At 49.4% G+C, this 25,531-nt stretch overlaps 1 protein-coding gene across 1 annotated transcript in view; it reads left to right on the forward strand.

The window, feature by feature from the left end:
- The window catches only part of LOC119956995 (hemicentin-1-like), a 339,271-nt gene that overhangs the window by 252,977 nt on the left and 60,763 nt on the right, over nucleotides 1-25,531 (forward strand). The window contains exons 33-36 of the mRNA XM_038784579.1: nucleotides 1,751-2,065; nucleotides 7,699-7,980; nucleotides 15,625-15,906; nucleotides 21,916-22,197. Of these exons, the coding sequence (XP_038640507.1) occupies nucleotides 1,751-2,065; nucleotides 7,699-7,980; nucleotides 15,625-15,906; nucleotides 21,916-22,197 (1,161 nt within the window). The remainder of the gene's footprint in view (nucleotides 1-1,750; nucleotides 2,066-7,698; nucleotides 7,981-15,624; nucleotides 15,907-21,915; nucleotides 22,198-25,531) is intronic.

The raw sequence follows: 25,531 nt of genomic DNA on the forward strand, positions 1-25,531 counted from the left end.
GGGGGCTAAGTACGCAGCCTTGCGGGGCACCGGTATTGAGGACTATTGTGGAGGAGGTGTTGTTGTTCATTCTTCTGATTGTAGTCTGTTGGTCAGAAAATCGAGGATCCAGTTGCAGAGTGGGGAGCCAAGTCCTAGGTTTTGGAGCTTTGATATGAGCTTGGCTGGGATTATGGTGTTGAAGGCGGAGCTGTAGTCAATAAATAGGAGTCTGATGTAAGAGTCCTTGTTTTCGAGATGCTCTAGGGATGAGTGTCAGGCCAGAGAAATGGCGTCTGCTGTGGACCGGTTGCGATGGTATGCGAATTGCAGTGAATCAAGGCGTTCTGGGAGTATGGAGGTGATGTGCTTCATGATCAACCTCTCGACTGAAGTCAGGGCCACCGGACGGTAGTCACTGAGGCACGTTGCCTGGTTTTTCTTTGGTATCGGTATGATGGTGGGTCTTCTTGAAGCAGGTGGAAACCTCGGAGTGGAGTAGGGACAGGTTAAAGATGTCCGCGAACACCTCTGCCAGCTGGTCCGTGCAGGCTCTGAGTGCACGACCAGGGATCCCGTCCGAGCCCGTCGCCTTCCGAGGGTTCACTTTTAGGAAGGCCGATCTGACTTTGGAAACTGTGATGGTGGGTATGGGTGACTAATTGGCTGCTGGGGCACTCGACAGCGGATTGTTGGTTACCTGCTCAAACCGAGCATAGAATGCATTGAGTTCATCGGGGAGGGGTGCGCTGCTGCCAGAGATACTGCTCGGCTTCACTTTGTAGCCCGTTATGTTGTTTAGTCCTTGCCACAATCGCCGAAAGTCTGTCTTTGACTCTAGCTTGGTTTGATATTCTCTCTTGGCATCTCGGATGGCCTTGTGGAGGTCGTGCCTGGATTTCTTGTATAGGACAGGGTCGTCTGCCTTGAACGCCTCAGATCTGTCCTTCAGTAGGGAGTCAATCTCGCGGTTGAGCCATGGTTTCCGGTTAGGGAACGTACGTACTGCTTTCTTTGGCACGCAGTCGTCCACACATTTGCTGATGAAGTCTGTGACGGTGGTGGCATACTCATTTAAGTTGGTCGCTGAGTTTTTAAATATGGACCAGTCCACTGTCTCTAAGCAGTAGTGTAAGAGCTCTTATGTTTCCTCGGACCAACACTGCACGACCTTCTTAACTGGATTCTCCCACTTGAGCTTCTGCTTGTTTGCCGGGAGCACCGTCTTATGGTTTAACATATTTGCTTACCTGACATTAAAGGAGGGTGATGCCAGGGAAAAGTCTTTAATGATAATCAGATTGTGTCTGACTTTGGGTCAGTTCCACCATTTCGATATCTCACTGGCAGGGCTCCTTATCGAGGAGATATGGATGCCCAGGAGGTTGTGACTCAGTGGCCAATTACAGAGGGCTTGGAGTAAACTGTTGTTCTCCATACGATGTACATGGTGGAGCGAGCAGAGAGTTAGTTTATATAGATTAGAGGAAAATCTCGCTGCTGATTGGTTAGACATTTACAAAAGGTTGCTAAAGGTTGACATTCTTGCTGCTAATTGTTTATAGGTGCAGAATGGATGGGAATGTATTACTTGAGAAAGCGAAGGCAGATGTGACTGATTCTGTGGGCAGAGATTTACAGACAAATGGCTGTAACTGTGGGGCTGTAAAATGGGACGAGCCGTTCAAAACTCCATTGAATTTGGCCGGAACAGAAAATTGCACCAATGGGTAAAATTCCATCCTTTATTTTAATCATTCTCCTTTAACAGATCGCGAGATAAACATAACTTCACCTCCGGAAGTGCTGGAAGTTAACAGAAGGTATAGTCTGGAGTGCATTGGTCCAAGGGTCTATCCAAACAATAAACTCATCCTCACATGGCTGAGAGGGAGTGAGATTGTTCAGATTAATTCCACAGGAAAACCAGGTCTCCCTGATAAAGATCTAAGATTGAGGAATGTCTTCAGTTTCACTGCAAGTGTGTCAGATGATGGACAGGAGTACACCTGCTTGGCAGAAGTGGACCTGGACTTGGACAGCAGAAAACCAATCGCAAACTCCTCTGTGACTCTGCAAGTTCACTGTAAGTTCCACTCGAGTGTGCACTAATTTGTTTGTTTTCTCTGTCAGAGAATGAGCTAAATGATCACATTGGTAGATAAAGAAACCAGAACAAGCTTGAGGTCTGCCGTTTGTTCTGGTGAGGGAGGTTAATAAACTGAGGGAATGAACCACCAAGTGAGAGATATATTTTAATTAGAAGAAAGCAAAATCAGGAACCTGAGTGAGGGAAACAAATACTGGAGGTGGGATTCTCCGTCCCACCATACCCGTTTTCTGGTGTAGTGCGCCCTTGCTGGCAGCTGACAGCCAGCCAATGGGGTTTTCCATTGTGGGCACCCCCACGCTGTCGGGAAATCCGCGGGTGTGAATGGGCCGCCGGTGTAGCGGAAGATCTTGCCGACAGAGAATTCCACCCTGGGTGTACAAAATAAATAGAGCAGTCAACTGGAACCAACCAAGAAGAAGAATCAGGGAGCCTGATATTGCCAAACTCCATAAAACATCAGAACAAAGTGCATTGGTGGACAGGCACAGGTTAGGGAGCTGAAGGCACTGAGCACCACTCCCAGGAACTAGCGAGACAGCTTGTAAAAAATAATAAAAACCTCCTGGGGATAGTGCTGGGCACTGGACTCAGGGGAAATGCTGGCCTGGAGGAAGCACACATATTGAAAACAAAAGCAAAATACTGATTGTTTTGTTATGCTCTTGACGTAGAATAAGTTGTTTCCTTGATGTGCACTCTGACAAAGGAAGGTTCAGACTTGGAGATAGCTTTAACACATTTATTACTGTTAACGATTCTCCTACTTGGATTCGACTCTCCTGTTAATCCTGCTACAGGTACTCAGACTGACTAACCAGTCTGCTACAATCCACATGGTGGGTATGATGTGTTGAATCAACCCTCTGTACTCACTAAGTGTCTCCACTGGAAAGAGACTGAGCATGTGTTCTGTGTCCTTTTATATGGGTTGGTGTAATGTCCTCCTGTGGTAGTGTCACCTCTGTGTGTATCTTGAATGCCCATTGGTCGTGTCCTATCTTACTGACCTATTGGTTGAATGTCTGTGTGTCATATCTCTGGTGCTCCCTCTAGTGTCTATCTAATCTAAGTGTATTTACATTAACCCCTTGTGTATTTACAGTGATGCATATCACCACACTCATAGTATTGAAAATTTGAAATAAAAACAGAACAGTCTGTAAGAGAGTTAACGTTTCAGGATTGTGTGGTGGAATTCTCTGCTCCTGAGACAGTGGGCGGGATTCTCTGTTCCCCGACACCGAAATTGCATTCAGCGATGGGGTGGAGAATCCGTTGTCGCACACAAAATTCTCCGCATCCTGAAAATCGGCGTACTCATTGAGTACACCGTGCTGAGTATCCATCGCCTCAGGCCATTGAGTACACCGCGCTGAGTATCCATCGCCTCAGGCCATCGAGTACTGCCATTGAGTACACCGCGCTGAGTATCCATCTCCTCAGGCCATTGAGTACACCGCGCTGAGTATCCATCGCCTCAGGCCATTGAGTACACCGCGCTGAGTACCCATCGCCTCAACCCATCGAGGACTGTCATTGAGTACACCGCGCTGAGTATCCATCGCCTCAGGCCATTGAGTACACCGCGCTGAGTATCCATCGCCTCAGGCCATTGAGTACACCGCGCTGAGTATCCATCGCCTCAGGCCATTGAGTACACCGCGCTGAGTATCCATCGCCTCAGGCCATTGAGTACACCGCGCTGAGTATCCATCGCCTCAGGCCATTGAGTACACCGTGCTGAGTATCCATCGCCTCAGGCCATTGAGTACACCGCGCTGAGTCTCCATCGCCTCAGGCCATCGAGTACACCGCGCTGAGTATCCATCGCCTCAGGCCATCGAGGACTGCCATTGAGTACACCGCGCTGAGTATCCATCGCCTCAGGCCATTGAGTACACCGTGCTGAGTATCCATCGCTTCAGGCCATTGAGTACACCGTGCTGAGTATCCATCGCCTCAGGCCATTGAGTACACCGCGCTGAGTCTCCATCGCCTCAGGCCATTGAGTACACCGTGCTGAGTATCCATCGCCTCAGGCCATTGAGTACACCGCGCTGAGTATCCATCGCCTCAACCCATCGAGGGCTGTCATTGAGTACACCGCGCTGAGTATCCATCGCCTCAGGCCATTGAGTACACCGTGCTGAGTATCCATCGCCTCAGGCCATTGAGTACTGCCATTGAGTACACCGTGCTGAGTATCCATCGCCTCAGGCCATTGAGTACACCGCGCTGAGTCTCCATCGCCTCAGGCCATTGAGTACACCGTGCTGAGTATCCATCGCCTCAGGCCATTGAGTACACCGCGCTGAGTATCCATCGCCTCAACCCATCGAGGGCTGTCATTGAGTACACCGCGCTGAGTATCCATCGCCTCAGGCCATTGAGTACACCGCGCTGAGTATCCATCGCCTCAACCCATCGAGGGCTGTCATTGAGTACACCGTGCTGAGTATCCATCGCCTCAGGCCATTGAGTACACCGCGCTGAGTCTCCATCGCCTCAGGCCATTGAGTACACCGTGCTGAGTATCCATCGCCTCAGGCCATTGAGTACACCGTGCTGAGTATCCATCGCCTCAGGCCATCGAGGGCTGCCATTGAGTACACCGCGCTGAGTATCCATCTCCTCAGGCCATTGAGTACACCGCGCTGAGTATCCATCGCCTCAACCCATCGAGGGCTGTCATTGAGTACACCGCGCTGAGTATCCATCGCCTCAGGCCATTGAGTACACCGTGCTGAGTATCCATCGCCTCAGGCCATTGAGTACTGCCATTGAGTACACCGCGCTGAGTATCCATCGCCTCAGGCCATTGAGTACACCGCGCTGAGTATCCATCGCCTCAGGCCATCGAGGACTGCCATTGAGTACACCGCGCTGAGTATCCATCTCCTCAGGCCATTGAGTACACCGCGCTGAGTACCCATCGCCTCAGGCCATTGAGTACACCGTGCTGAGTATCCATCTCCTCAGGCCATTGAGTACACCGCGCTGAGTACCCATCGCCTCAACCCATCGAGGGCTGCCATTGAGTACACCGCGCTGAGTATCCATCGCCTCAGGCCATTGAGTACACCGCGCTGAGTATCCATCGCCTCAGGCCATTGAGTACACCGCGCTGAGTACCCATCGCCTCAACCCATCGAGGGCTGCCATTGAGTACACCGCGCTGAGTATCCATCGCCTCAGGCCATTGAGTACACCGCGCTGAGTATCCATCTCCTCAGGCCATTGAGTACACCGCGCTGAGTATCCATCGCCTCAGGCCATCGAGGACCGTCCCATGATGCTCCGTTACCGACCGGCAGGATTCCTGATGGCATGGACCTCTCATGATCCCACCGTCCATAATCCTCGCGAGGCGGCTACGGACTCAGTCCAGGGCCGCCACAGTCGGGGGTGGGCCGATCGGTGGCAGGGGGTGGCTTCATTCGGGGCTGGGGGAAATGTGTGCGGGTGGTCCGGGGTGCGTGAGCGTCCGATGCGGGGCACTATTTTGCCGGTCCAGGTCCACGGGCTGAGTCCGTCATGAAGCATGGCGCGGCCGCTGGAGGCCAACGCCATGTGCATGAGCAGCCTCTGACCCGGAAGTACTGGGAGCCATATCGCCAGCTACAGCTCGATGTCTCCCTGCTAGTCCCTAGCGAAACAGGGAATCTGTGGCCTTTTGAGCCAGTTTTCCTGGCGTAAAAGACCACAGTTTTCCCGACGGATTGGGGGCAGTGTCCCAGATTGTTGGTGCGGCACGCCGTCGAGATTCTCCGTTTCGTTGGCTGGTCAATAGGTTTCCCATTGTGGAGCAGCCCCTCCCGTTCGGGAAACTCCCGGGCTGACAGCAAAATGGAGAATATTGATGGTGCAGAATTCAGCCATAAGTGTTGATGCCAATTTGCAGAGTTCCAGAACAGCAAAACTGGCACCCCAACTGGGAAAATTCAACAACCGTCCAGAGTCTACCACAGGAGCCACGTGGAACATAATCAATTCCAATGAGAAATGATGGGGCTCCCCCGGAGTTGCAATTCACACTCAGGAGACTGACAAGCTGCAGCCACATACACACTTCACTCCCCACACACACCATCCCAGCCAACAAGATGGCAGCAAGGAGAGCAGCTCCAAGGTTTGTGCACACCGACTCTAGCGGTAGAGCTAGAAGGGCCAGGCATGTTGAGAGTTACTGAGGGCACTGGAGGAGGGGGGGAACAAAGAAAAGTATAGGACAGGAACAGGCACTTTGGCCCGCCGATCATGGGACCCTAACTGGAAACAAAACCTTCTGCCCTTTCTCGGTCCGTATCTATTTCCTCCCCATTCATGTATCCATCCAGGTGCCTCTTAAATGTTGCTAACGTGCCGGCTTCCACCACATCCTCTGGCAGCGCGTTCCAGGCACCCACCGCTCTCTGTGTGGAAAACTTATCCCGCACATCTCCCTTAAACTTTCCCCCTCTCACTGAACCTGTGCCCCTGTGTAACTGACACTTCCACCCTGGGAAAAAGCCTCTGACTATCCACCCTGTCTGTGCCTCTCATATTTGGTCTCCCCTCAGCCTCTGTCTTTCCAGTGAAAACAATCCTAGTTTATTCAACCTCTCCTGTTAACCAACACCCTGGAGACCCGGCAACATCCTGCTGAACCTTCTTTGCCCTCTCTCCAAAGCTGCCACTTCCTCCTGATAATGTGGTGACCAGAACTGCACACAATACTCCAAATGCGGCCTAACCAAGATTTTATAGCTACAGCATGATTTCCCAACTACTGTACTCAATGCCCTGGCTGATGAAGGCATGTATTCCATATGTCTTCTTAATCAACTTGGCCACCTGTATTGCCACTTTTAGATAACTGTGGACCTGCACGTCCAGATCCCTCTGTATGTTAATGTTCCTAAGGGTTCTGTCATTTACAGTATAATTCATAGCTAGATTTGATCCTCCAAAATGCATCACCTCGCGTTTGTCCTTTTAAACTCAATCTGCCATTTCTGTGCCATGTATCTATTCTATCTATATTCTGTTGTAACCTCTGACAATCCTTGGCACTATCAGCAACTCAGCCAATCTTTGTCTCAGCCCCAAACTTATTAATCAGACCACCCACATTTTCCTCCAGATCATTTACACATACTACAAACAACAGAGGCCCCAGTATTGGTCTCTGTGGAACACCACTAGCTACAGATCTCCTTTCTGAAAAACACCGGGCGGTGTTCTCTAACCCCAGGGCCGGGCCAGAGATTTGTTGGGACTGGCGTGAATCGCGGCACGCCGCCCCGACTCCAGTCCGCCGATTCTCCGGAGAGCGGAAATTCGCCGCCATTTGTGCCGGCGCGGGTCGGGGGCCTCTCTACGGGGCCCCCCCCCCGCCGATTCTCCGCCCGGGATGGGCCAAGCGGCCACGCAATAAAAGCCGGGTCCAGCCGGCGGCGTTCAAACTTGCTCTTACTCGGCGGGACCTCAGCGCTGTGCTTTTCCCACACTGACACGGCTGGGATTGGGAACTCACTGGCAATGTGGCTGATCTTGTGTCCCACCCCTGCTGTGCTGATTCTCCAAACACCTCCCCATTTTCATATTGTTTCACATTTCTTTTCCAGATAAACCAGGAGACACAACCATATCAGTGAATCACAAAACTGTGTCAGGGTTTCCAGTAAACGTCAGGAAAGGTGATGAGGTTACAATGATCTGCAATTCCAATGGAAATCCCACACCTACATTAAAGTGGGAAGATCCCAGTAACGGCAGCAATGTTGAGATTGGTTCCCCTGGAATCCTCCGTATTTCCCACGCAACATCAGGACATCAAGGAATTTATAAATGTAGAGCAACCAATCAATATGGAATTGAAGAGAAGGAAGTGGACATCAGGGTCACAGGTCAGTTTGTAAATATGCTCACCCCTCACTCTCTATAAGTTGGCTAAGCCAACCCAATCACAAACTAAAGACTTTATTCCGGACGAGCCCCAAATTTTGTTGTGGGCCAGGGCTTAGAAACTATTATTATGAAGTTCATCTGACCTACAATATTTATGTTGCATTTGGCTAGGATAAGCACAAAAACCTTCACGGCAGATGTGATTCATCAGACGTCTGAGACACTTTCATCAGAGGAAGTTAACATATATATAACAATTACAAACATAAAGGCACCACACAGCTACAGTAATCTACGTATAACACTTAATGAATCCCCCCTTAGCTGTTCCAATTCAATAACAAAGTCCAATTAAACCAATACCCCTTTTCAAATGTGTGGCCCAGCACACTGTATTCTCACTTGAATGGGACTGGTCCTTTTCATAAGAACATAAGAACTAGGAGCAGGAGTAGGCCATCTGGCCCCTCGAGCCTGCTCCGCCATTCGATGAGATCATGGCTGATCTTTTGTGGACTCAGCTCCACTTTCTGGCCCGAACACCATAACCCTTAATCCCTTTATTCTTCAAAAACTATCTATCTTTACCTTAAAAACATGTTATGAAGGAGCCTCAACTGCTTCACTGGGCAAGGAATTCCATAGATTCACAACCCTTTGGGTGAAGAAGTTCCTCCTAAACTCAGTCCTAAATCTACTTCCCCTTATTTTGAGGCTATGTCCCCTAGTTCTGCTGTCACCCGCCAGTGGAAACAACCTGCCCGCATCTATCCTATCTATTCCCTTCATAATTTTAAATGTTTCTATAAGATCCCCCCTCATCCTTCTAAATTCCAATGAGTACAGTCCCAGTCTACTCAACCTCTCCTCACAATCCAACCCCTTCAGCTCTAGGATTAACCTAGTGAATCTCCTCTGCACACCCTCCAGTGCCAGTACGCCCTTTCTCAAGTAAGGAGACCAAAACTGAACACAATACTCCAGGTGTGGCCTCACTAACACCTTATACAATTTCACCATAACCTCCCTAGTCTTAAACTCCATCCCTCTAGCAATGAAGGACAAAATTCCATTTGCCTTCTTAATCACCTGTTGCACCTGTAAACCAGCCTTCTGTGACTCATGCACTAGCACATCCAGGTCTCTCTGCACAGCGGCATGCTTTAATATTTTATCGTTTAAATAATAATCCCGTTTGCTGTTATTCCTACCAAAATGGATAACCTCACATTTGTCAACATTGTATTCCATCTGCCAGACCCTAGCCCATTCACTTAACCTATCCAAATCCCTCTGCAGACTTCCAGTATCCTCTGCACTTTTCGCTTTACCACTCATCTTAGTGTCATCTGCAAACTTGGACACATTGCCCTTGGTGCCCAACTCCAAATCATCTATGTAAATTGTGAACAATTGTGGGCCCAACATGGATCCCTGAGGGACACCACTAGCTACTGATTGCCAACCAGAGAAACACCCATTAATCCCCACTCTTTGCTTTCTATTAATTAACCAATCTTCTATCCATGCTACTACTTTACCCTTAATGCCATGCATCTTTATCTTATGCAGCAACTTTTTGTGTGGCACCTTGTCAAAGGCTTTCTGGAAATCCAGATATACCACAATCATCGGCTCCCCGTTATCTACTGCACTGGTAATGTCCTCAAAAAATTCCACTAAATTAGTTAGGCATGACCTGCCCTTTACGAACCCATGCTGCATCTGCCCAATGGGACAATTTCTATCCAGATGCCTCGCTATTTCTTCCTTGATGATAGATTCCAGCATCTTCTCTAGCCACTCTTTTTTGTTTTATATATTTGTAAAAACTTTTACTGTCTGTTTTTATATTCTGAGCAAGTTTACTCTCATATTCTATCTTACTCTTCTTTATAGCTAGCTTCCTGGAATTCCTGGAATTCTAATCCAGTTCCAACCAGCAGATTCAAATTCCTTCCGGAAAGCAACTATATATTTAAAGTTAACGAGGCAGTTAGCCAAACGCAATGTGTTTTTTACTGGAACAGCTTTTAAAATTAAAGCAGAGAAAAACATTGCAAAACACGTCTTCCTCCTTCTGCAGTCCAAATCAGTCAAACAGAAACTGAAATCCCCTCTCACCTGACAGCCACAGCCCAATGTGCTGCAAGCCACATGATTAGAGACTAAACCTTTCTTAAAGGGACACTCACATGACACCAACTGTACGGAAAGACAGTCAGCCCATTCCCAACTATAATAGTGTAGTCAACCCATTCCCAACTGCCATGGCGCACAGTCAGCCCATTCCCAACTGTCATGGTGTACAGTCAACCCATTCCCAACTGTCATTGTGCATAATCAGCCCATTCCCAACTGTTATGGTGTACAGTCAGCCCATTCCCAACTGTCATGGTGTACAGTCAACCCATTCCCAACTGCCATGGCGCACAGTCAGCCCATTCCCAACTATAATAGAGAGTAGTCAACCCATTCCCAACTGTCATTGCGCATAATCAGCCCATTCCCAACTGTCATGGTGTACAGTCAACCCATTCCCAACTGTCATTGTGCACAGTCAGCCCATTCCCAACTGTCGTTGTGCACAGTCAGCCCATTCCCAACTGTCATTGTGCACAGTCAACCCATTCCCAACTGTCATTGTGCACAGTCAGCCCATTCCCAACTGTCATGGTGCACAGTCAGCCCATTCCCAACTGTCATTGTGCACAGTCAACCCATTCCCAACTGTCATGGCGCACAGTCAGCCCATTCCCAACTGTCATTGTGCACAGTCAGCTCATTCCCAACTGTCATTGTGCACAGTCAACCCATTCCCAACTGTCATTATGCACAGTCAGCCCATTGCCAACTGTCATGGTGCACAGTCAGCCCATTCCCAACTGCCATGGCGCACAGTCAGCCCATTCCCAACTGTCACTGTGCACAGTCAGCTCATTCCCAACTGTCATGGCGCAGAGTCAGCCCATTCCCAACTGTCATTGTGCACAGTCAGCCCATTCCCAACTGTCATTGTGCACAGTCAGCCCATTCCCAACTGTCATGGTGCACAGTCAGCCCATTCCCAACTGTCATGGTGTACAGTCAGCCCATTCCCACATGATTAGAGACTAAACCTTTCTTAAAGGGACACTCACATGACACCAACTCCAAGGAAAGACAGTCAGCCCATTCCCAACTATAATAGAGAGTAGTCAACCCATTCCCAACTGTCATTGTGCATAATCAGCCCATTCCCAACTGTCATGGTGTACAGTCAGCCCATTCCCAACTGTCATTGTGCAGTCAGCCCATTCCCAACTGTCATGGTGCACAGTCAGCCCATTCCCAACTGTCATTGTGCAGTCAGCCCATTCCCAACTGTCATTGTGCACAGTCAGCCCATTCCCAACTGTCATTGTGCACAGTCAACCCATTCCCAACTGTCATTGTGCACAGTCAGCCCATTCCCAACTATCATGGTGTACAGTCAGCCCATTCCCAACTGTCATTGTGCAGTCAGCCCATTCCCAACTGTCATTGTGCACAGTCAACCCATTCCCAACTGTCATTGTGCACAGTCAACCCATTCCCAACTGTCACTGTGCACAGTCAGCCCATTCCCAACTGTCATTGTGCACAGTCAGCCCATTCCCAACTGTCATTGTGCAGTCAGCCCATTCCCAACTGTCATTGTGCACAGTCAACCCATTCCCAACTGTCATTGTGCACAGTCAACCCATTCCCAACTGTCACTGTGCACAGTCAGCCCATTCCCAACTGTCACTGTGCACAGTCAGCCCATTCCCAACTGTCATTGTGCAGTCAGCCCATTCCCAACTGTCATTGTGCACAGTCAACCCATTCCCAACTGTCATTGCGCATAACCAGCCCATTCCCAACTGTCATTGTGCACAGTCAGCCCATTCCCAACTGTCATGGTGCACAGTCAGCCCATTCCCAACTGTCATGGTGCACAGTCAACCCATTCCCAACTGCCATGGCGCACAGTCAGCCCATTCCCAACTGTCGTTGTGCACAGTCAGCTTATTCATTGTTTGTTCTTTTGTAACCTATTCCTAACTGTCATGGAAGACAGTCAGCCCATTCCCAACTATCCTGGTGCACTGGCCTAGAATCATATAATTTACAGCACAGAAGGAGGCCATTCGGCCCATCGAGTCTGCACTACCCTTGGAAAGAGCACCCTACCTATGCCCACACCTCCACCCTATCCCCGTAACCTCCACCTAACCTTTTTTGGACACTAAAGGCAATTTATCATGGCCAACCCACCGAACAGGCACTTCTTTGGACTGTTGGAGGAAACCGGAGCACCCGGAGGAAACCCACGCAAACACGGGGAGAACGTGCAGACTCCGCACAGACAGTGACCCAAGCGGGGAATCGAACCTGGGACCCTAGAGCTGTGACGCAAAACTGTGCTTCAACCACTGTGCTACCGTACCGTCTTGTGAACCTCGTCAAAAAGGAAAAGGAAGCTTTTGTAAGGTCTAGAAGGGTGGGAACAGTCGAAACGCTTGAGGAATATAAAGAAAGTGGGAAGGTACTTTATCGGGAAATTAGGACGGCTAGGAGGGGTCATGAAAAGTTCTTGGCAAGTAGGATTAAGGTGAATCCCAAAGCTTTTTATTCATATGTAAAAAGCAAGAGTGTGGCCAGGGAAAGGATTGACCATTTAAGGAGAGTGGGGGGAATTTATGTATTGAGGCAGAGGAAATTGCCCTTTGTGTTGGATGAGGTTACTGGGTTATGGGGATAGGCTGGAGATGTGGGCCTGGGTAGGGTGCTCTTTCCAAGAGCCGGTGCAGACTCGATGGGCCAAATGGCCTCCTTCTGTACTGTAAATTCTATGATTCTATTAAAAAATTCTATGAAATGGGCGAGGTACTAAATGAGTACTTTGCATCAGTGTTCACCAAAGAAAAGGACTTTGTGGAAGATGATTCTTGGGTAGGGTGCATGGATAGTCTGGGTCATGTTGACATCAAAAAGGAGGAGGTATTGGGTGTTTTAAAAGATATTAAGATAGATAAGTCTCCTGGGCCGATGGGATTCCCCCAGAACACTGAGGGAAGCAAGGGAGGAAATGGCATTGGAGTATTGCGTGCAATTCTGGTCGCCGCATTATAGCTCTGCAGTTTATCTATGTCCCTCTGTAACTTGTAACATCCTTCCACACTGTCCACAACTCCACCAACTTTAGTGTCATCTGCAAATTTACTCACCCATCCTTCTACGCTCTCCTCCAGGTCATTTATAAAATGACAAACAGCAACGGCCCCAAAACAGATCCTTATGATACACCACTAGTAACTGGACTCCAGGCTGAGGGTTTTGGCCAAGGGTGGTATCAAGACCGGTACAGGCTTGGAGGTGGCAGCATACTTGGGGAGAGTGGGGAATTGTAAAACACAATAAATACTCTTGTGCACAACCAGTATGACGCCTCTGTCACTTGCATCCGCAATGCGGCCCGACCTCCGAACCCTTGGCCCATCTCTCCAGGCGTCCCCATCCCCACCCCTCCCCAGGCACACTGCGGAGGTGATGGGTGTGAGTGAGCACTCAGCAGACGGGCAGGGGTCAAACTATGACACAGGAGCACTGGCACTTAGCTCTTTGCAGGTTATCATCAACCCCCTGCCCTTGACAGTGACCTGCTGACGGTGACGACACAGTCCCAGCAAACTGATTTGACACATACCCTGGGAGGATGGGAAATGGAGTCAGGGGTGACGGACCAGGCCACATTCGAAGTTAATTGGATGAGTAGGAGGGCCTCCCTGGCAGGATGCTCACCATTGCAGCCTGTCCTGCAGCATCTGGCTGGTTCTCAGTTTCCTCCCCGGCCTCGTCCCCCAGCCCCGGCTGGTCCAGTGCCACCTCATCGTCCTCGTCCTCCTCCTCGGAGATCATAGAATTTACAGTGCAGACAGAGGCCATTCGGCCCATCGAGTCTGCACCGGCCCTTGGAAAGGGCACCCTATTTAAGCCCACTCCTCCACCCTATCCCCATAACCCAGTCGCTCTACAACCCTTTTTTGGTCACTAAGGGCAATTTATCATGGCCAATCCACCTAACCCGCACATCTTTGGACTGTGGGAGGAAACCGGAGCACTCGGAGGAAACCCACGCAGACACGGGGAGAACGTGCAGACTCCGCACAGACAGTGACCCAAGCCGGGAATCGAACTTGGGACCCTGCAGCTGTGAGGCAATTGTGCTAACCACTCTGCTACCGTGCCATTTCCAAAGGGAAAAGCCACGGATGGCCACATGTTCCTCATCACCAACCTCCAACATGTCGCTCTGCTGCTGTGCGAGTTTGTGGAGGGCCCAGAAGACTACCGCAAAGCAGATGGCCCTCCGGGCGTTATACAGGTGGACACCACCGGAGTGCTCGAGGCATTGGAACCGCATCTTGAGGAGTCAGGTGCACTGTTCAATGAAAGCCCGGGCGCATGGGCTTCATTGAATTCGGTCTCCCCTTCGGTCGCCAGCCTCCATACTGGCATCTTTAGCCAGGTCCTCAGAGAATACCCCTTATCCCTCCAGAGACAGCCTCCCATCCTGTAGTGCTCCTCAGCATGATTGCCAATTTCTATTAGCGATAGCCTTCACTCGCATGGCCAGAGGCCTCGACAGTTGGTTTAGGTTATGGGTGGTCGGTGGACCAGATAGGCAGGGACAAGGATTGCCCCTGGTATGGATAAGCACGATGAAGGGGTTGGCATGGTGGTGCTACGAGAGTTTGCCCCCCTGTTGCTCCCTCAGCACCTTCCCTCCCCCCCCCCCCGCGCATGGCAGCCCACACTATCTAGGGCTGTCCCCGCCACCCACCACCGAGCAGTGGTGTGGCAAGTCAGTGCCATCTGCTCTTTGCCTGTGAGCAAAGATACCTACTCACCTCCTCCGCTCCCCACAGTTATAAGTTTGTGCAAATGGAATCAATGATTTTGTCGTTCAACATACTTAAAATGTATCTTAGGGGTTGCGCAATATCTTGGGAGGACAAAAGGCTTCCCTGGCCAAAAATGTTTGGAAATCCTGCTCTAGACGCATCTTTTATTCGTTTACTGTCCTATCATCACTTCCTTGCACTTTGTACCATCAAATATTTGGTCAAGTCATCGCTCCTGCCCTACCTTTCCAGAACACAGAGCATCCAGGAATATCTGATGCTCACCCCTGCTGTTTTTGATGCCGCATCTCCATTCTAGCCACAGCATTAGCTATCTGCCACTACATGCTGCTTCAATTCTAATAGTGAGTAGGCCAGAGCAGGGCCAGTCACAATGTGTCCTGGTTAGAACAGTTTGGAAAAAAATCAAAGTTGGTGCATCACCACCACCAAAGTCTCCCTCTCAGCAATCAGAATATAGTTTCCACAGACAGAAAACAAGCTGCAGAATGTTCACATGTTAATCATCGGCTGCAATAACCAACTCATATCTAACCTGTAAGTACTGGATAAGCCCTTTAAATAGTGCTGGTGAAAAGCCCTGTGCTTTTCCCACACTGACACGGCTGGGATTGGGAACTCACTGGCAATGTGGCTGATCTTGTGTCCCACCCCTGCTGTGCTGATTCTCCAAACACCTCCCCATTTTCATATTGTTTCACATTTCTTTTCCAGATAAACCAGGAGACACAACCATATCAGTGAATAACAAAACTGTGTCAGGGTTTCCAGTAAACGTCAGGAAAGGTGATGAGGTTACAATGATCTGCAATTCCAATGGAATTCCCACACCTACATTAAAGTGGGAAGATCCCAGTAACGGCAACAAGGTTGAGATTGGTTCCCCTGGAGTCCTCCGTATTTCCTACGCAACATCAGAACATCAAGGAATTTATCAATGTAGAGCAACCAATCCATATGGAATTGAAGAGAAGGAAGTGGACATCAGGGTCACAGGTCAGTTTGTAAATATCCTCACCCTTCACTCTCTATAAGTTGACTAAGCCAACCCAATCACAAACGAAAGACTTTATTCCGGACAAGCCGCTAATTTTGTTGTGGGCCAGGGCTTAGAAACTATTATGATGAAGTTCATCTGACCTACAATATTTATGTTGCATTTGGCTAGGATGAGCACAAAAGCCTTCATGCCAGGTGTGATTCATCAGACGTCTGAGACACTTTAATCAGAAGAAGTTAACATATAGAACATAGAACAGTACAGCACAGAACAGGCCCTTCGGCCCTCGATGTTGTGCCGAGCAATGATCACCCTACTCAAACCCACGTATCCACCCTATAACCCAACAACCCCCCCCCCCCCCCCCCCCCCCCACTTAACCTTACTTTTTAGGACACTACGGGCAATTTATCATGGCCAATCCACCTAACCCGCACATCTTTGGACTGTGGGAGGAAACCGGAGCACCCGGAGGAAACCCACGCACACACGGGGAGAACGTACAGACTCCGCACAGACAGTGACCCAAGCGGGGAATCGAACCTGGAAGCAACTATATATTTAAAGTTAACGAGGCAGTTAGCCACAACCAATGTGCTTTTTACTGGAACAGCTTTTAAAATGAAAGTAGAGAAAAACATGGCAAAACACGTCTTCCTCCTTCTGCAGTCCAAATCAGTCAAACAGAAACTGAAATCCCCTCTCATCTGACAGCCACAGCCCAATGTGCTGCAAGCCACATGATTAGAGACTAAACCTTTCTTAAAGGGACACTCACATGACACCAACTGTACGGAAAGACAGTCAGCCCATTCCCAACTATAATAGTGTAGTCAACCCATTCCCAACTGCCATGGCGCACAGTCAGCCCATTCCCAACTGTCATGGTGTACAGTCAACCCATTCCCAACTGTCATTGTGCATAATCAGCCCATTCCCAACTGTTATGGTGTACAGTCAGCCCATTCCCAACTGTCATGGTGTACAGTCAACCCATTCCCAACTGCCATGGCGCACAGTCAGCCCATTCCCAACTATAATAGAGAGTAGTCAACCCATTCCCAACTGTCATTGCGCATAATCAGCCCATTCCCAACTGTCATGGTGTACAGTCAACCCATTCCCAACTGTCATTGTGCACAGTCAGCCCATTCCCAACTGTCGTTGTGCACAGTCAGCCCATTCCCAACTGTCATTGTGCACAGTCAACCCATTCCCAACTGTCATTGTGCACAGTCAGCCCATTCCCAACTGTCATGGTGCACAGTCAGCCCATTCCCAACTGTCATTGTGCACAGTCAACCCATTCCCAACTGTCATTATGCACAGTCAGCCCATTGCCAACTGTCATGGTGCACAGTCAGCCCATTCCCAACTGCCATGGCGCACAGTCAGCCCATTCCCAACTGTCACTGTGCACAGTCAGCTCATTCCCAACTGTCATGGCGCAGAGTCAGCCCATTCCCAACTGTCATTGTGCACAGTCAGCCCATTCCCACATGATTAGAGACTAAACCTTTCTTAAAGGGACACTCACATGACACCAACTCCAAGGAAAGACAGTCAGCCCATTCCCAACTATAATAGAGAGTAGTCAACCCATTCCCAACTGTCATTGTGCATAATCAGCCCATTCCCAACTGTCATGGTGTACAGTCAGCCCATTCCCAACTGTCATTGTGCAGTCAGCCCATTCCCAACTGTCATGGTGCACAGTCAGCCCATTCCCAACTGTCATTGTGCAGTCAGCCCATTCCCAACTGTCATTGTGCACAGTCAGCCCATTCCCAACTGTCATTGTGCACAGTCAACCCATTCCCAACTGTCATTGTGCACAGTCAGCCCATTCCCAACTATCATGGTGTACAGTCAGCCCATTCCCAACTGTCATTGTGCAGTCAGCCCATTCCCAACTGTCATTGTGCACAGTCAACCCATTCCCAACTGTCACTGTGCACAGTCAGCCCATTCCCAACTGTCATTGTGCACAGTCAGCCCATTCCCAACTGTCATTGTGCAGTCAGCCCATTCCCAACTGTCATTGTGCACAGTCAACCCATTCCCAACTGTCATTGTGCACAGTCAACCCATTCCCAACTGTCACTGTGCACAGTCAGCCCATTCCCAACTGTCACTGTGCACAGTCAGCCCATTCCCAACTGTCATTGTGCAGTCAGCCCATTCCCAACTGTCATTGTGCACAGTCAACCCATTCCCAACTGTCATTGCGCATAACCAGCCCATTCCCAACTGTCATTGTGCACAGTCAGCCCATTCCCAACTGTCATGGTGCACAGTCAGCCCATTCCCAACTGTCATGGTGCACAGTCAACCCATTCCCAACTGCCATGGCGCACAGTCAGCCCATTCCCAACTGTCGTTGTGCACAGTCAGCTTATTCATTGTTTGTTCTTTTGTAACCTATTCCTAACTGTCATGGAAGACAGTCAGCCCATTCCCAACTATCCTGGTGCACTTGCCTAGAATCATATAATTTACAGCACAGAAGGAGGCCATTCGGCCCATCGAGTCTGCACTACCCTTGGAAAGAGCACCCTACCTATGCCCACACCTCCACCCTATCCCCGTAACCTCCACCTAACCTTTTTTGGACACTAAAGGCAATTTATCATGGCCAACCCACCGAACAGGCACTTCTTTGGACTGTTGGAGGAAACCGGAGCACCCGGAGGAAACCCACGCAAACACGGGGAGAACGTGCAGACTCCGCACAGACAGTGACCCAAGCGGGGAATCGAACCTGGGACCCTAGAGCTGTGACGCAAAACTGTGCTTCAACCACTGTGCTACCGTACCGTCTTGTGAACCTCGTCAAAAAGGAAAAGGAAGCTTTTGTAAGGTCTAGAAGGGTGGGAACAGTCGAAACGCTTGAGGAATATAAAGAAAGTAGGAAGGTACTTTATCGGGAAATTAGGACGGCTAGGAGGGGTCATGAAAAGTTCTTGGCAAGTAGGATTAAGGTGAATCCCAAAGCTTTTTATTCATATGTAAAAAGCAAGAGTGTGGCCAGGGAAAGGATTGACCATTTAAGGAGAGTGGGGGGAATTTATGTATTGAGGCAGAGGAAATTGCCCTTTGTGTTGGATGAGGTTACTGGGTTATGGGGATAGGCTGGAGATGTGGGCCTGGGTAGGGTGCTCTTTCCAAGAGCCGGTGCAGACTCGATGGGCCAAATGGCCTCCTTCTGTACTGTAAATTCTATGATTCTATTAAAAAATTCTATGAAATGGGCGAGGTACTAAATGAGTACTTTGCATCAGTGTTCACCAAAGAAAAGGACTTTGTGGAAGATGATTCTTGGGTAGGGTGCATGGATAGTCTGGGTCATGTTGACATCAAAAAGGAGGAGGTATTGGGTGTTTTAAAAGATATTAAGATAGATAAGTCTCCTGGGCCGATGGGATTCCCCCAGAACACTGAGGGAAGCAAGGGAGGAAATGGCATTGGAGTATTGCGTGCAATTCTGGTCGCCGCATTATAGCTCTGCAGTTTATCTATGTCCCTCTGTAACTTGTAACATCCTTCCACACTGTCCACAACTCCACCAACTTTAGTGTCATCTGCAAATTTACTCACCCATCCTTCTACGCTCTCCTCCAGGTCATTTATAAAAATGACAAACAGCAACGGCCCCAAAACAGATCCCTATGATACACCACTAGTAACTGGACTCCAGGCTGAGGGTTTTGGCCAAGGGTGGTATCAAGACCGGTACAGGCTTGGAGGTGGCAGCATACTTGGGGAGAGTGGGGAATTGTAAAACACAATAAATACTCTTGTGCACAACCAGTATGACGCCTCTGTCACTTTCATCCGCAATGCGGCCCGACCTCCGAACCCTTGGCCCATCTCTCCAGGCGTCCCCATCCCCACCCCTCCCCAGGCACACTGCGGAGGTGATGGGTGTGAGTGAGCACTCAGCAGACGGGCAGGGGTCAAACTATGACACAGGAGCACTGGCACTTAGCTCTTTGCAGGTTATCATCAACCCCCTGCCCTTGACAGTGACCTGCTGACGGTGACGACACAGTCCCAGCAAACTGATTTGACACATACCCTGGGAGGATGGGAAATGGAGTCAGGGGTGACGGACCAGGCCACATTCGAAGTTAATTGGATGAGTAGGAGGGCCTCCCTGGCAGGATGCTCACCATTGCAGCCTGTCCTGCAGCATCTGGCTGGTTCTCAGTTTCCTCCCCGGCCTCGTCCCCCAGCCCCGGCTGGTCCAGTGCCACCTCATCGTCCTCGTCCTCCTCCTCGGAGATCATAGAATTTACAGTGCAGAGGCCATTCGGCCCATCGAGTCTGCACCGGCCCTTGGAAAGGGCACCCTATTTAAGCCCACTCCTCCACCCTATCCCCATAACCCAGTCGCTCTACAACCCTTTTTTGGTCACTAAGGGCAATTTATCATGGCCAATCCACCTAACCCGCACATCTTTGGACTGTGGGAGGAAACCGGAGCACTCGGAGGAAACCCACGCAGACACGGGGAGAACGTGCAGACTCCGCACAGACAGTGACCCAAGCCGGGAATCGAACTTGGGACCCTGCAGCTGTGAGGCAATTGTGCTAACCACTCTGCTACCGTGCCATTTCCAAAGGGAAAAGCCACGGATGGCCACATGTTCCTCATCACCAACCTCCAACATGTCGCTCTGCTGCTGTGCGAGTTTGTGGAGGGCACAGAAGACCACCGCAAAGCAGATGGCCCTCCGGGCGTTATACAGGTGGACACCACCGGAGTGCTCGAGGCATTGGAACCGCATCTTGAGGAGTCAGGTGCACTGTTCAATGAAAGCCCGGGCGCATGGGCTTCGTTGAATTCGGTCTCCCCTTCGGTCGCCAGCCTCCATACTGGCATCTTTAGCCAGGTCCTCAGAGAATACCCCTTATCCCTCCAGAGACAGCCTCCCATCCTGTAGTGCTCCTCAGCATGATTGCCAATTTCTATTAGCGATAGCCTTCACTCGCATGGCCAGAGGCCTCGACAGTTGGTTTAGGTTATGGGTGGTCGGTGGACCAGATAGGCAGGGACAAGGATTGCCCCTGGTATGGATAAGCACGATGAAGGGGTTGGCATGGTGGTGCTACGAGAGTTTGCCCCCCTGTTGCTCCCTCAGCACCTTCCCTCCCCCCCCCCCGCGCATGGCAGCCCACACTATCTAGGGCTGTCCCCGCCACCCACCACCGAGCAGTGGTGTGGCAAGTCAGTGCCATCTGCTCTTTGCCTGTGAGCAAAGATACCTACTCACCTCCTCCGCTCCCCACAGTTATAAGTTTGTGCAAATGGAATCAATGATTTTGTCGTTCAACATACTTAAAATGTATCTTAGGGGTTGCGCAATATCTTGGGAGGACAAAAGGCTTCCCTGGCCAAAAATGTTTGGAAATCCTGCTCTAGACGCATCTTTTATTCGTTTACTGTCCTATCATCACTTCCTTGCACTTTGTACCATCAAATATTTGGTCAAGTCATCGCTCCTGCCCTACCTTTCCAGAACACAGAGCATCCAGGAATATCTGATGCTCACCCCTGCTGTTTTTGATGCCGCATCTCCATTCTAGCCACAGCATTAGCTATCTGCCACTACATGCTGCTTCAATTCTAATAGTGAGTAGGCCAGAGCAGGGCCAGTCACAATGTGTCCTGGTTAGAACAGTTTGGAAAAAAATCAAAGTTGGTGCAGCACCACCACCAAAGTCTCCCTCTCAGCAATCAGAATATAGTTTCCACAGACAGAAAACAAGCTGCAGAATGTTCACATGTTAATCATCGGCTGCAATAACCAACTCATATCTAACCTGTAAGTACTGGATAAGCCCTTTAAATAGTGCTGGTGAAAAGCCCTGTGCTTTTCCCACACTGACACGGCTGGGATTGGGAACTCACTGGCAATGTGGCTGATCTTGTGTCCCACCCCTGCTGTGCTGATTCTCCAAACACCTCCCCATTTTCATATTGTTTCACATTTCTTTTCCAGATAAACCAGGAGACACAACCATATCAGTGAATAACAAAACTGTGTCAGGGTTTCCAGTAAACGTCAGGAAAGGTGATGAGGTTACAATGATCTGCAATTCCAATGGAAATCCCACACCTACATTAAAGTGGGAAGATCCCAGTAACGGCAACAAGGTTGAGATTGGTTCCCCTGGAGTCCTCCGTATTTCCTACGCAACATCAGGACATCAAGGAATTTATCAATGTAGAGCAACCAATCCATATGGAATTGAAGAGAAGGAAGTGGACATCAGGGTCACAGGTCAGTTTGTAAATATCCTCACCCTTCACTCTCTATAAGTTGACTAAGCCAACCCAATCACAAACGAAAGACTTTATTCCGGACAAGCCGCTAATTTTGTTGTGGGCCAGGGCTTAGAAACTATTATTATGAAGTTCATCTGACCTACAATATTTATATTGCATTTGGCTAGGATGAGCACAAAAGCCTTCATGCCAGGTGTGATTCATCAGACGTCTGAGACACTTTAATCAGAAGAAGTTAACATATAGAACATAGAACAGTACAGCACAGAACAGGCCCTTCGGCCCTCGATGTTGTGCCGAGCAATGATCACCCTACTCAAACCCACGTATCCACCCTATAACCCAACAACCCCCCCCCCCCCCCCCCCCCCCCCCCCACTTAACCTTACTTTTTAGGACACTACGGGCAATTTAGCATGGCCAATCCACCTAACCCGCACATCTTTGGACTGTGGGAGGAAACTGGAGCACCCGGAGGAAACCCACGCACACACGGGGAGGACGTGCAGACTCCGCACAGACAGTGACCCAGCCGGGAATCGAACCTGGAAGCAACTATATATTTAAAGTTAACGAGGCAGTTAGCCACAACCAATATGCTTTTTACTGGAACAGCTTTTAAAATGAAAGTAGAGAAAAACATGGCAAAACACGTCTTCCTCCTTCTGCAGTCCAAATCAGTCAAACAGAAACTGAAATCCCCTCTCATCTGACAGCCACAGCCCAATGTGCTGCAAGCCACATGATTAGAGACTAAACCTTTCTTAAAGGGACACTCACATGACACCAACTGCAAGGAAAGACAGTCAGCCCATTCCCAACTATAATAGAGTGTAGTCAACCCATTCCCAACTGCCATGGCGCACAGTCAACCCATTCCCAACTGCTGTTGTGCAGTCAGCTTATTCATTGTTTGTTCTTTTTTAACCTATTCCCAACTGTCGTGGAAGACAGTCAGCCCATTCCCAACTATCCTGGTGCACTGGCATAGAATCATATAATTTACAACACAGAAGGAGGCCATTCGGCCCATCGAGTCTGCACCACCCTTGGAAAGAGCACCCTACCTAAGCCCACACCTCCACCCTATCCCCGTAACCTCCACCTAACCTTTTTTGGACACGAAAGGCAATTTATCACGGCCAACCCACCGAACAGGCACTTCTTTGGACTGTGGGAGGAAACCGGAGCACCCGGAGGAGACCCACGCAAACACGGGAAGAACGTACAGACTCCGCACAGACAGTGACCCAAGCGGGGAATCGAACCTGGGACCCTAGAGCTGTGACGCAAAACTGTGCTTCAACCACTGTGTTACCGTACCGTCTTGAGGACATTACGAGCACAGTAGACAACGGGGAACCTGTGATTGTGGTGTATCTCTATTTCCAGAAGGCATTCAACAAGGTGCCGCACAAAAGTTGCTGCATAAGATAAAGGTGCATGGCGTTATGGGTAATGTATTAGCATGGATCGAGGATTGGTTAACTGACAGAAAGCAAACAGTGGGGATAAATGGGTGTTTTTCTGGTTGGCGATCAGTGGCTAGTGGTGTCCGTCAGGGATCAGCGTTGGGACCGCAATTCACATTGATGATTTGGAGTTGGGAACCAATTGTAATGTGTCAAAGTTTGCAGATGACACAAAAATGGGTGGTAGAGTAAAGTATGCAGAGGACACTGAAAGTCTGCAGAGGGATATAGATAGTTTATGTGAGTGGGCAAGGATCTGGCAGATGGAGTACAATGTTGGTAAATGTGAGGTCATCCATTTTGGTAGGAATAACATCAAAATGGACTCTTATTTAGATGGTAAAAAATTGCAGCATGTTGCTGTGCAGAAGGACCTGGGTGTCCTTGTGCATGAATCGCAAAAAGTTGGTTTGCAGGTGCAGCAAATAATTAAGAAGGCAGTTGGAATTTTGTCCTTCCTTGCTAGAGGGATGGAATTTAAAAACAGGGAGGTTATGTTGCAGCTGTATAGGGTGCTAGTGAGGCCACACCTGGACTATTGTGTTCAGTTTTGGTCTCCTTACCTGAGAAAGGACGTACTGGCACTGGAGGGTGTGCAGAGGAGATTCACTAAATTAATTCCAGAGTTGAGGGGGTTGGATTACGATGAGAGGTAGAGTAGACTGGGACTGTACTCGTTAGAATTTAGAAGGGTGCGGGGCAATCTTATACAAACATATCAAATTATGAAGGGAATAGATAGGATAGATGCAAAGTAGATTTAGGACTGAGTTTAGGAGGAACTTCTTCACCCAAAGGGTTGTGAATCTACGGAATTCCTTGCCCAGTGAAGCAATTGAGGCTCCTTCATTAAAAGTTTTCAAGATAAAGATAGATAGTTTTTTGAAGAATAAAGGGATTAAGGGTTATGGTGTTCGGGCCGGAAAGTGGAGCTGAGTCCACAAAAGATCAGCCATGATCTCATTGAATGGCGGAGCAGGCTCGAGGGGCCAGATGGCCGACTCCTGCTCCTAGTTCTTATGTTCTGAAACGGGGAGGTCACTGCGACCATATTCTGGGAGGCATTGAAGGAGGTAGTCTGGGGGCAGGTGTTTTCTTTCAAGGTCCATAGGGGTAAAATAGAGAGGGAGGAGAGGCTGCTGGAGGGTATTGTGGAGGGAGATCGTAGATATTCAGCGACTCTGACCAGGGCCAGGAAGCTTTTGGCAGAGAGAAAGGAATTGCAGGGGAAGTTCGACTGGTTGACAATGGGAAAGGCGATGGGTGAGCTTCATCGGGTAAGGGGTGCCCAGTCGGAGTTTGGTGAGAACCCACCAGTTGAGACAGCTGCGGCACAGGAGACTGTGCAGGTTACAGTCTGGAAGTGGGGGGGGAGGGGGAGCGGGGACGACTGTACCAGAAAGAATCAGTGAGGGTTTTGAGGCCTTTTATCAAGGGTTATATAGCCCCAACGGCTTCCCGGTCAAAGTTTATATGCAGTTTTTCGGTAACAGGCCCCTCACCTCCTGAGCATGTTCAATGAAGCACTGGAGAAAGGGGTGCTTCCAGGCACATTGGCACACAGACCTTTATTTCTTTGATTCCAAAGATAGATATGGAATGTGGGTCTTACAGTCCCATTTCATTCCTAAATACAGACGTCAAGATGCTGGCCAAGTTTTTGTCAAGGCAATCAGAGGGATGTGTGCCGGAGGTAGTCTCAGAGGATCAGACGGGGTTTATGAAGGGCAGCCGATGTCATTAGGAGGTTATTGAACGTGGTCATCACCCATTGAGTAGTAGGGTGCCAGAGGTGATTGTATCAATAGATGTAGAGAAGGCTTTGCTCGAGTTGAGTGTCAAGGCGATTGGAGGGAT

The sequence above is a fragment of the Scyliorhinus canicula genome, chromosome 25 (assembly GCF_902713615.1).
Source record: "Scyliorhinus canicula chromosome 25, sScyCan1.1, whole genome shotgun sequence".
NCBI lineage: Eukaryota > Metazoa > Chordata > Chondrichthyes > Carcharhiniformes > Scyliorhinidae > Scyliorhinus > Scyliorhinus canicula.